General features: G+C 26.3%; 1 protein-coding gene across 1 annotated transcript; it reads right to left on the minus strand.

Annotated features, from left to right (window-relative positions):
• Window positions 1–2,635: 2,635 nt before the first annotated feature.
• On the minus strand, window positions 2,636–10,873 carry LOC119684580 (ATP-binding cassette sub-family B member 6, mitochondrial). Its single transcript, XM_038098650.1, has 8 exons — window positions 10,677–10,873; window positions 5,448–5,769; window positions 5,188–5,387; window positions 4,802–5,124; window positions 4,341–4,745; window positions 4,102–4,277; window positions 3,489–4,038; window positions 2,636–3,430 (listed from the first exon to the last, which is right to left on the minus strand). The coding sequence occupies exons 2-8, from the start codon at window positions 5,745–5,747 to the stop codon at window positions 2,811–2,813; spliced, it is 2,574 nt and encodes an 857-aa protein (XP_037954578.1). The 5' UTR covers window positions 5,748–5,769; window positions 10,677–10,873; the 3' UTR covers window positions 2,636–2,810.
• Window positions 10,874–13,364: the final 2,491 nt, after the last annotated feature.

Below are 13,364 nucleotides of genomic sequence, written 5' to 3' on the forward strand. Positions count from 1 at the left end.
AACTGATTGTACAATCATCCATTCATGCATATAAAATTATATATTTTAGCATATATGTATATATGTTTCATTATCGGCACTGCAGACAGCATATCAACTTCTTCTTATAAAGATTAATTTATAAAAAAGAATTACGAGGGATGTATTATATGTACTCAAAATGTTCAAATCAAGTAGAAATTTGTAGTATTTTTTATTATTTATTTTATTTTTTTGTTAAAAAAAACCAATAACAAAATATTACGATTATATGTATACAGTAATGGTATTGTAGTCCAACGGATGATAAGATTACATTTAAAAAACTACTGGACGAAAATTGTGTAGAGAACTAATATAAGGTAAAAAATGGAAGAATGAGTAGATATAGTTGATCGTAACCTGGGTTTAGTTAGAAAAACCTTGTCTTTTCTCATGAGAGCAGTCATATATCGATGGGGATCAGAATGGTAATGTTGAGTAGAGCTGTAGAGGCGTACATTAGAGACTGTGTCAGTAATATGTGACAAGTGACTGTTTAACACTTGGTTATACATAGTCCCTTACTGAACCAGCACATTGCTTAATGCACGAGGGAGACAATATCATTATCATCACCGGAGCTAGTTTTTAAAAAACCTTTCCAAATTTCGGGTTTATATCATCCAGTTGAGCTTTTCTAAACCCATTCTGGTTTACGCTAACCATCTAGCGTAGAGTTTGTCTACTTCATTGCCTTCTACCAAAAAATTTACAACGAAGGATTTTCTGATTAAGTTTCTTTCAGCTCAGAAGAGCTATATAGCCAGTCCACCGAACTTCAGCATGCTTTATTTTTGTTGTTTTACCTGCTTTTTACAAGGACATACATCATTTTTAGACTTGCATTACCCTTTTTTAAATGTGGGGCCAATATTTCTCTGTAGAATTTATCTCTGAAATGCGACAAAAATATCAAAACGTTTTTTGCTGAGCATCTAAATCTGGGATTTATAAATAAGTACTGGTATAATAATGAATAGTAATAGATTGAAAGTTATAGTAAATAATTTTAACTTCAAAAGCGTTGACAGATTGTAGTTGTAAAGTTTTTACATTTAAAATTGTTAAGTTTTACATTAATAATACAATCATATAGTCAGCTATATAAAACTATTTTAATTATTATTTTAATTAAATATTTACTGTTCAAAAAATAAATAAAAGCTTGGTACTTTAAACTACACTATAAAAAGTATTTAATATGGATTTAAAAAGTAATACAAATCAAACAATTAAGCATATATATTTTTAATTACTTAATAATATAACAATAATATATACATAAGTTAGTATTATATGTATATAAAAACAGAATGATCAGTACAAAAGACTACAATATAAAAAATATAAATAATAATTTGTTATTAACATATATACGTACACATATACATATATTCTGTATATTTATTTATATATATACATATATATACTATATATACAATATATATATATACATATATATTGTACATTTATTTATATTTATATACATCAATATGTAAAACATGCACAACAATCACTCACAAAAAAAAATATATATAAAGAGTAAGGATATTTTAATACAATATAAAAATAAAGTATATTTATTTAAAATAAAATATATATATAAACTAAAAGCTATGTTTATATACTAAAGATAGTATTAGACACAAAAAGGCATGCAAAAGTAAGTAGTACAATTAGAAATAATTTAAATATTGTATTTAATATGTATATCATAAATAAATAATAAATTTGTATAATATATTTTATTTAAAAATTTTAATTATATAAAATAATAGCATAATTATATTTTATATATAAAATATATATTATTATACAAAAATTATTATTGGTAATTATATTTATTATTATACAAAAATATTTATATTAATCAAGTATTAAGAAAATATTAACAATACTGAACATAAGTACGAAATATAGTATTTATGAGAAAAATAAATTAACTTAAAATTGGTTTCAAATAATTAATTAAATATTGTAGTATCACATATTGAAGAACACATATATAACATTAATAAGAATGTTTGTACACCACATACTAATCATTAGCTTTATTGAAATAGCATATTTGTAGTATATAAACATTTTTTTGTTATCTAAGCATATTAAAAAAAATGGACAACATATTTATATTAATTATTAATAATAATAAGTATTAATAATAATAATAACATATATATATATATATATATTAATATATAAATAATACAACATAAACAATACAACTAGAAAAGTTAGCTTTAAAATTAATATTAATTCTATTTAGCATAACAATGTTTTAATATTATACACAGAAAGTATAAATTTTAAGCAATATTAAATTTCAATTGTATAAAAGTTTACTTGTACAAATATTTATGTTTAAAATTAGTTCAATAAAATCAAAAAATGTGTCTTAATTTGTATCATTTATGAAAAGAGATAAGATGAATAGTAAAATAATATAGAATACTAATAATGTTTATTGTGCACATATATTAGATATAAAACTATAATCAAATTAATATTTATATATATAATATATAAACTTTTGTACCAAATGATAGGAGGATCGAAATATTTAAAATTGAAGAATTCTTTCAGTAAGCAAAATATAAAAAACTAATTGATAACATTTTTTAAAATTTATAAAAATATTTATTTTTTTGTAGATCTGTAAGCTTTTTAACATCACATTGTATTTTTTTTAGGATTCAAGGAAAAAAATAATTTTCATAATATGGAATTTAAATATTAGCATTTTGCCACATCTTATATATCATAAATAACATAAATATAGTTGATAATTTCTAATGACCACCGCCATGCCCATGTCCAGATCTCAATAAGGCACTCGTGCCACCACCCTTGGCATTACTTGATGTTGGCATATTTACATCTGTTCCTATATTCTCAATATTCTCATCACTGTGGCTATCTAAATTTTTTAGTTGTTGTAACCACATTTCTGCATATAAACCACCATCCATTTGCAGTAATTCATCGTGTCTACCTCGTTCAGCAATTGAACCATCTTTCAAAACTAGAATTTCATCGGCATGTATAATAGTAGACAAACGATGTGCAATTATAACAGTTGTACGATTGGCACAAACACGTGATAGTGCGGATTGTATATTACGTTCTGTATTAGTATCCAGTGCGGATGTTGCTTCATCCAATAAAACTACAATTGGTGATTTGAGTATTGTACGTGCTATAGCAACACGTTGTTTTTCACCACCACTTAAACGTAGGCCACGTTCACCAACTTTTGTCTCATAACGATCAGGGAAATTAAGTATACGTTCATGTATATCAGCATTGCGAGCTGCTTCATAAACCTCATCAGCATTCGAACCAATTTTTCCGTATTCGATATTATAATAAATTGTATTATTAAATAGTACAGTATCTTGCGGTACAACACCTACAATTATTTGTTAGTTTTTATTAAATCTACATAATAATATTGTATTATTAATTACCAATTGCTTTACGTAATGTTTCTTGTTGCACTAATTTTATATTTTGATCATCTATAGATATAGCACCTCCTTGCACATCATAGAAACGGAAAAGCAGTCTTACGATTGTACTTTTACCTGCACCTGAAGGACCAACAATAGCGATAGTCTTTCCTGGCGGTACCTTAAAACTAACATTACGAAGAACTACTTTTTCAGGTGAATAACCGAATGTAACATTTGAAAACTCTATGCCACCACCAGCAGTGAGTAAAGGCGCAGCACCTGGTGCATCAATAATTTCTTCTTCTTCCTTAAGGAGATCAAACATATTCTCCATATCAACAAAGTTCTTTTGTATAGCGCGATAATAAGTTCCAAACCAATTCAATGGCATGTAGAGATCCATTAAATATGTAAAAAACAGTACGAAATCGCCGACAGTAAGTGTCTGGTGATGAACCACAAGATAAACACAAAGCATGGAGCCACAAAGTAAACCGATACATAATATTATATTTTGTGATGTGTTTAACAAATTAAGCGTAAGTAAAGTCAAGAATTCTTCTTTCTAATAATATAAAGAAAATGGTAAATTTTAAAGTTCATAATAAAATAATTTATTACTACATACCTGATATTTTAAAATAGATTCCCGATAAGCGTCTACTTCATATTTTTCTCCTCCATAATATTTTACGGTTTCGAAATTTAGTAAAGAGTCCACACTACGGGTACGTTGCTCATTATCTGCTAGATTCATACGACGTTGGTATTTGGTACGCCATTCAGTTACCATTATAGTAGCCACTACATTAATTGGAAGTTATATATGTATTAAATTTAAATACAAACATTTATAAGTGCACTTACATATATAAAGGAACATGGTAGCGAAAACAATAAGTCCAAACCACCAGTTGAAGGCATAAATAAAGAAAACTACAGCAACAATCAAATCAACAATTGTTGGTGTTATAGAAAATATTATATAATTTAAGAGATTATTAATTGAGTCAGTGCCACGATCCATAACACGCAGAACCTCGCCTGTTTTTCTTTGCAGATGCCAACGTAATGACAGTTGATGTAAATGTCTAAACAGATCTACTTCGATTTCTCTGGTGGTATATTGTTGAACGCGTATCCATAAAAATGAGCGCAGATTATTGAAGACACCCATTGTACCGGTGCCACCGCCTTGTACGAATGAGAGTGCAACATATATCAAAACGAAATCCCAACGAAATACTATTGGTTCTATAGTTAAACTGTCAACTAGAAAAGGCAGATGTATACATGTACTTTGAAAAAAGTATATCTATATGTCTTACCTAATTTTTTACGATAAATGGGTAAGAAAAGTTTAATAACGCGTCCAGCTAACAATAATATTATACAAATCAGCACAGTAATTTGTAAAACCATATCTTTCTTAGGCCAAAGATAAGGAAAGAGTTTGCGTAGTTTTTTATAAGCATTTTTAAATGCTGAGCCTCTGTTCGTATTGTCGTTGTTTTGTTCTGGATCCTCATTTAAACGTTGATGAGGATTAGTGGGGTACATAATACCAGGAGCTTTTAGGCCTAATACAAATATGAGCAGAGACATTAGGTACCGTGCCACAAAGAAACCCATTTCAATTTCATCTTTATTACTACAGCGCGAAAAAATAAATAATTATATTATGTGTTAAATTATATTAAAAAAATAAACTAACGTTTTTAAATTGAACCACCAATCCTCATGTCGTAAATTAATTAATGATAAAGATTCATTAATTAAGGCTAAGGTCCAAAATAATAACAATATTAAGCCATGTCCTCGTGTTGGTAAGGAAGGTAATTGATAATTACGCTCCTTAATAATGAGACATATGGAAAATGGATATGCGAAACAAATAAGCGCTGTAGAAAGTATCTGTAAGTGTTAGACGGTTTAATTACTTATGTATGATGAACGTGTTACTTTATAAATTACCATATATCCATAAACCGCACTATCGGAATATATTTGTGCATTTAATAAAAATCTTATTATGGCCAATATTGGAAATAGGCCCAGTAAAAATAATTGTAATGCATATAGACGTGATTTCGATATTAGTGTTGGATCCGTTATGCGGGTAGCATATTTTCGGTACATCATTAGTTGTATAAAACCAAATATGAGTATGAATCCAGCATACACTGAGGTACCCACTGTATCCATAAAACAGTGAGATATGCCATGATTAACCCAAATTTGGGAAAACGTTACATTGGGCGGACAATAAAGCATTGTTTATAAACTGAAAATTTTACTGATATAAAAATAAATTTCTATTAGTTTTTTTTATCTTTCTTTTTGTATCTTAAATACTTGATTATACACGATTATATGCAATTAATTTTAAAACTTTTACAATTAATATAATTTACACATTTATCTCTTTTAATATATAACATTTTTATTTATAATTTTTTTAAAGAGGTTTCGAATAGTAGTAAACTACAATTTTTTTGTAATTTCTTTTTTTTTAAAATTTTATTAATTCATTTTATATATAATAATTTATGTTGTTATATTTCATTTATAAAATTTTTATTTTTTTTCAATTTTAACAAAATAGTTACTCACTACAGTTTTTTATTTACTTCTCAATGTGTTTAATTATTTATGTTATTATATATTATTGTTAATTTTTTTTAAAGCACACATTTTATTTTATTGTATTTTATGTGTAATTATATATAAAATTTTTTATAATTCTTTTTTATTTGTAATTATTAGATTTAAATAAATTTTTTAAATTACATTCTTTTTAAGAGCATATATGCTACGTTCAATATCAGAAGACAGCGTGGCTTAGTAATTTGTTCTAAAAATTAAAGTATAATTTATGATTATTAATGCTAAAAACCTTGTCGGGTGCAGAGAAGTTTTGCACTCAGTTTTGCGCGCGTCGTTTTAGTGCTTCAGAATATGTAGCACATTTCTATAATTTCTTATTCTACCATATCTTCAATACAAAGTCAATAGTAAAAAAATATTTATTTACATTACAATTTTATCATAATGTGAACGCTACAATTTTAAACAACTATATAGATTTGTTATTAGTTAAGACTCTGTCATATGAGAAGAAGGAAACATGAGAACATGTTCTATGCAACTGCCGAGCGGCTGCAAAACGTAGACTTGACTACCTTGAAAGCTGGATCTTAGTCCCAAATCAAAAAGGGAAAATTAAGCCCACAACAATTAAGAGATTTATAAATAGTCTAGAACTGTTTTCGTTGAATATTTAGGCGCACAAAAGATCTTTTAGGTTGGGTTGCATTCATAGCCTATTATTTAATAATAATAAAATTAATATAAAATGAATTGGAATGAAATAAACATTAAAAAAATGGCTTTAAGTTTATACATATATATATAATATTTAACATTAATATATTGAATTTAGTAGAATTTAATTTTAAATTATCATTAATATTATATTAAAAAATTGGAATAAGGCATTATGTGATTAAGTGATTGCTCAAAAGATCACTTAATCAAACTATTTTTCAGTTCGTTTTCAATCTATTTGTTTGAAGTTTATGGAACCATATTTAAATTTTATCACGCTAGTTATTTATTACATTGGATGAGAATCCTTTAGGAATCTGCAATGAAATACGTTTTGTTCTTATCTTTTTAATTTTTCATATGAAGAGTTGAGTTTACTCTCCAAGTTTTCACTTCAGCTTTATTTTCGTTTTAATGCTTCTTGTGGTACGTCCACTTAATGACGTACACCATTAACCAAAAACAAAAAGTAAACAGATTAGTCCAGTATTATAGCTTTTCCAATGAAAAATGATTTTTTTTAGCATTCATATATATGCATTTAATGATTTGTTTTTTTTTTTGATTGCAAGAAAAATAACTAAGCAAACATTCCAATATGCATTATCAGTAGTAAAATTATAAAGAAATCACACAATCACAACCACAACTGTAATCTTCTGTAATCTTATAAACGAACTTTTGAGTAAACTTTTTGATTATCGATGTTTTAAATTTAACAGAATAGTTTTAAATCTTGATGTCCACTTATATATAAATTGTTCCATATTGGATGCATTCTGCACGTTGAGAAGTACTGTTTTGAAATCCTTTACTCCACCCACTGCGAAAGCCATACATTCAATTCGTAAACATAATTATTAAGCAATAAAGTGAACATTAATTTCCCTTAAAAAGGATTATATTAGCCACATAAGATTCTTTAAGCATTTATAATTTTATATTAATCAGCGTTATTTTGTGAATTTTGTTTATATGATTTACACAACTACTTTTAATATCTCTGAAAAAATGCAATATTACTGGTTTATATTTGAATTTAACTGACAGATGAAAAGATGATGAAGATCGATATTAGGTCTGCTCCACGAGCTACTCGTATTAACTTTGAGTAACACTGTGTATACACAAATGCGTTCCACTAGCAAATATGAACATCTGAGAGAGCGTAACATCCCTGTCGAAATTTGAAAATGTTGCACAGACTTTACCCGTACATTTTATTTTAAGTAAAATTTATGTGGATATGTGAATCAGCTGTTTTGGTTTGAATTTAAATTTTTGTGTTGTTTATTTACGCGGCACTAGTGTTCTCAACAGATTTTATACAAAACTGTGCCATGAAAATCTGTGTAAAGAACTTAATTTGGCACTTTATTTGTTATACGCTCTCAGTTTGTACTTTACTTGTGTTTTAGTTGAGTTTTACTACGAGTAGATCGTGGAACATACATATCTATTATAAATTGATTGCTTGTATATTTTTACCAAATTTGTTAGTTAATTATTGCCGCATATTTTATACAATCCCTATACATAATCGTAAATTATTTTAATTTTAATTTTAATTTGAAATTAAAAACTTTTAAAAATATAAATTTGCAAATACACTTTCTCTGTTTAATGGGTTTATCCGTACATCGCTATATTAGGCGATTTATTTAAGCTATATATTGGACTTTCAAAATATATATTATATTCCTTTTTCTTTTTATTTACAAGTTTTTTTTCACATTCTTATATTAATTTATTTATATTTAAAACTTGTTAACTAAAGTACTTTTGTACATAGATTATTAACATCAACAAATTTTTAAAAAGTAATCTATAGTATTATCACATGAAAACTATATATACAAAATAAATATATTGAATTAATTTTTCTAATTACTCTCTTGATTTATTAACCATTTAATATATCACATTTACGATAAGTTCTAAATTCCTTTATTGATTTTTAACTATTTTATATATTACATATATAATAAGCTCTATATGTTTACATATAAAATTGTACATGCATATTTCAGTCTGGTAGACCGACTGACTAAATATGTGTTTAGTTTTAAATTATCATAATGAATTAATTGATAAAATAAGCAAAGTACATTTTTATTGATTCGGTGTGTTGTGTGACATATAAATTGACAATTCGGTATGACGTAAAAATTACATACCAAATAACTTAAACCATGCGTATTTGATTACTATAAGGTGAAGCACTTAATTCCAATATATACAAATATATTTGGAAATTGTATTTTTAGAGATAAAAACTTTTGCTATGTTTATACAATATACGGATATTTTAATAATTTAATGTGATGATTGGCATTATTCGTATACTTTTTTAAATAAATAAACTTAAAATTTAAATAATTGTTATAGTTACTAAAAAATTTGATATAATATTAGCAACAATTTTTAATTCGATTTAATTTTTTAATTTAAAAAATTCACTAAACAGTAATTTTATAAAATTGAAATTATTTATAATTGTATTATTAATCTAACAATTGTTTTTTGTGTGGAAATTATTCAAAATAATTAATATATTTTTTTTTCAAAATAATTAATAGAAGTTTATATGTTGAAAAACAAATGAGTTTTTTTTTGCTTATAGTCAGAAGCAAAGTGCGAGTCTACAAGAAACATTTAAGACTGATCCTAACATATGGAATTAAGATAAGCGTAGACAAGCAAGTAACAGAATGTTAAATATTCTATGTATAAATTCAGATGTATACTAAGTATTGGGTTAAGGTATCCCCGAATAGACCTATAACAAAGTTATAGGAAACAACTGTTAAATTATATATAAATTAATTTTATAAATTAAGGCTTATATGTGTTTATTTTAGAATTGATGCTATTTAATTATAAGATACCAAATATAATTTCCATTTTTACTTGATGGAAATATTATTATTGATTTTAAAAACATTAACGCAACCTATTTTGAGAGTCGTAGTCTAAAAAAAGTTAAGCTTGTATTACAGGAAGATTGTGAAAATAGGTTTAGAGAAACGGGATATCTAAATCGTTAGAGCTCCCACATGCAATAATCAAAAAAAAAAAACAATTTCTCTGCTACTTTTTGAAATTCATTTCTGCAATTCATTTAAATTAGTTTTTTGTCATAACTACAAATTTATTCAATAAAGAAAACATTTAGGTTTATAAATAACAACCATTCTTTAACTTTTATCTTGCATTCATTAAAGTTTTAACTGCAGAAGAGAGATGTGTGTTAATGAGTACTTACAGAACTGTACAGTGCTGAACCGATATAAACCATATATTGTTTTTGGAGCGGTTTCGATGTTAACTCTGGTAAAAAATATGTTTTTTTTTCGCTTTACGGTTCAGTTTCTGTTCAAAACCAAGAGTAAAATTATTAAAATACTGGGAAGAAATTTTATCAATTTTGCGTCCAAAGTGGGCTTTAACTGAAGTGTGTTAAAGAGCATTTTTAAAGATTTTTATAAATCTTCCAAATCGAATTTGAAATGACTTACCCATATTACTGATGTTAAAACTTTAATTTCATAAGTTTATTTAATACACAAATCCAACATTAGAAAATAATAAAAAGGTTTGGTAACAACAAATCTGATTCAGAGTAAAACGATAACAAGCGACATAAAAAAACTACCAGTTACATATAATATTTAATTGCGATAAAAGTTTATATATATGCGCATTGTTCATACACCCATATAGATAAATAATTACTTGGTAGGGAGATTAAATAAAATTAAATAACTTTAAATTAAATAGTTAAAAATAGTTTATGTATTATTAAATGTAAATATTCACAAGTAGTATATACATATGTACATTATAACAAATTATGCATTTTGACAGACCACTTACCGGTTTTTTCGTGTGTCGTATATAAATATGGATTCAAAAATATGTAATAAAATTAAATCTTGTCTACGTGCAATCATTAATCACAAAAAACGAAAACAAAAGTTTTAACAAATCATTTTGATGCTTTTTTCGTGTAAATAGACAATACATGTAAATTAAATCACGTTCAATAGTAAAATTATGCAATTTACGCACTACAAATGAAAAAGAAGAATTATGTTCGCAAATAATTTTATTTTCACAATTGAACAAATTCTTATATTTTCTAACACACACAAGACCGTATTAACTTTATTTTGTTGTTAGTTCTAGTGCAAAAAACTATTTGCCAAATATTTTATTTCGTCAATGAGTACAAACACCATTATTAACTTCCAGCTGATTTCTTACATTTATTGCACTATCACTCTCAACTTCTTCTTAAGTCAACCATTCACAATAGTTAAAAATAGTTTGTGATACAAAGAAATATTTGTGATAGTAATGGTTACTTTCAATTGGTAACCATTGTATTCATGAAAATTGATATTTGTCAATTGTGAATTTATTTAAAATATATAGTGGAAGTACCTGAAAATTAAAGGCGGCAAAAGAATTTATACAAAAATATATTTTTAATGTTCACATGTAATGATTTTATTAAACTTTCAATGTATTTCCTTCATTTTATTTAATCAGAGTTAATGAATGATTAGCGTTAGTAAGGGTGGGATTTAGAAAACATCGAATCATTTGAATTTTTTCTATGAACAGTTTTTTAGTTTAATTTATGAAGGTAATAGGTCTGTTCCACGAGCTACTCGTAGTCACTTTGAGTAACACTGTATATATAACAAAATATTGTTGCATTTACCATAAATCCCAATAAAATTTTATGTAGATGTAAAACGCGTCCTTTTTTATCTTTATTGTAATTATTGATATTTGTTTTAGTATGAATTATGATAAACGTAACGTATGATAAACAGATGGTTTTTGACTGCTACACAGCTCTGAATGAGATGTCGACGAAATTTAACACTTCTCTACCCCGGCAATTGTAATGCCGACGAACTGATCAAGCGGGGTTCTTCAAGTAATCATTTAGAACATCTGGATGATCTTAATATACCGGTAGCATCACGCACACAGTTGATGAAATTTATTGTGTTGAGCAATTTAATACAAGGTGGAAAGGCTTAACGATATGCAGGCGTCTGTATAAAAGTTGGTCACGTTCTGTTAAAAAAAAGTAACGCAATCTCATTCAGATATTATGTGAAGATATCAGTCTTATGGTTTATGGACGGTCACAGTCATCGTCTAGAAAACCATGCTCAAAGATTCAATCACCCGTTTAATCATTCCTGTCGCAATTGTGGGAAGGACGATAAAAGTGTCCTATATTTTGTTACTGTTCAAAGCTGCGCAGCTGTAGTTGATTTTGCTAGGGACTTACTGTTTCAACAATCTTGAAAAACTGCAGGACCTTCCTCTAAAGACTGTTTTAGGCTTTATTAAGCTCTCAAGGCAGCTTTTAAGCCTTGTAGTCCTTATGCAGAAACACAATAGACCAAAATGTCCTAATGGATTCTTAGGATCGTTAGAAAGGAAAGCAAGGAAATGAAAAAAGAAAAATAAAAAACAAAATTAAGATAACAAAATGTGCTGTTTGAAAAGGTTTTTAGGAAATCGATCAGAAAGCGCAAAGTTACAATCAATATTACTATTACTTATGCCATTACTTGGCATAAGTTGATTATTGCTTGTAAATGATCTTTTACGTGTCAGAAAATTCTGTGAAAGTTCTAGATAAGTTTTTGTTTGTTTACATTTCCATTATAATCAGATGATATTCAGTTTTATAGTATAAGTAAACTAATTTATTATGCAAATTCATCATAATAAATTAATTAATTAAAAACAAATAATTTTAAAAATTTTTATCCTTTGATTGTTTGACTTGTGTTTTTTTATGTAATTTTCTTTGATTTATTCTTACAGTAAATTCACACTGTCTTAATTAGCGACTTGCTCATTTATATCAATGAGTGAACGTTCACATTATAATGAAATCATTTATGCAGCTGATAGAACTCTTATAAATATTATAAAATTTTTATAAATATTATAAAAGTTCTATTATAAAATTATTAATTATATATCACACAAAAACACTTAATATATAATTGATATATTAAATCATTAGTATACATTTTATATATGAATTACATATTCAATTAATAAAAACAAAGATTTTATTAAATACTTCCTCAGTGTTTTTGTTTGCAGTTCAGCTGTTTGTTTACATTCTGCATATAAACCACATGATACATATATCAAATTTTGGTCATCTTCCTTGTGGAAAATGTATTTTTAAGGGTTGTATTCGATATTTTTCACCTTAAATGCGATGATTTTTGGATAATGAGCTCATTTATATGAAAACTCTTTGTATGGTAAATCAACCTTATAAGTGGTTATAAGGAAAGCTCTTCGTATGGTCAACCTAATTTCATTAGCGACCTGAAGCACATAAACTTGTCTAACGAAGGCAGTGGAAACATACTATTATATTCACCTCATTAAATAAAATTTAATGGTTTAAAAAAAATGCATTATATTCAAAAACACATTTTTATTCTCAATGAATAATTAATTTAAGTTTTCTATTCAAAACTATTATCTACTTAATATAAATATAGATTA

The sequence above is a fragment of the Teleopsis dalmanni genome, chromosome 2 (assembly GCF_002237135.1).
Source record: "Teleopsis dalmanni isolate 2A chromosome 2, ASM223713v2, whole genome shotgun sequence".
NCBI lineage: Eukaryota > Metazoa > Arthropoda > Insecta > Diptera > Diopsidae > Teleopsis > Teleopsis dalmanni.

Coding starts and splice junctions, on each gene's coding strand:
- LOC119684580 (XM_038098650.1), bottom strand. CDS start 5,747: ATGCTTTATTGTCCGCCCAATGTAACGTTTTCCCAAATTTGGGTTAAT. Junction 5,125..5,187: donor TGGTGGTTCAATTTAAAAAC/GTTAGTTTATTT, acceptor TTCGCGCTGTAG/TAATAAAGATGAAATTGAAA. Junction 4,278..4,340: donor TACCATGTTCCTTTATATAT/GTAAGTGCACTT, acceptor CAATTAATGTAG/TGGCTACTATAATGGTAACT.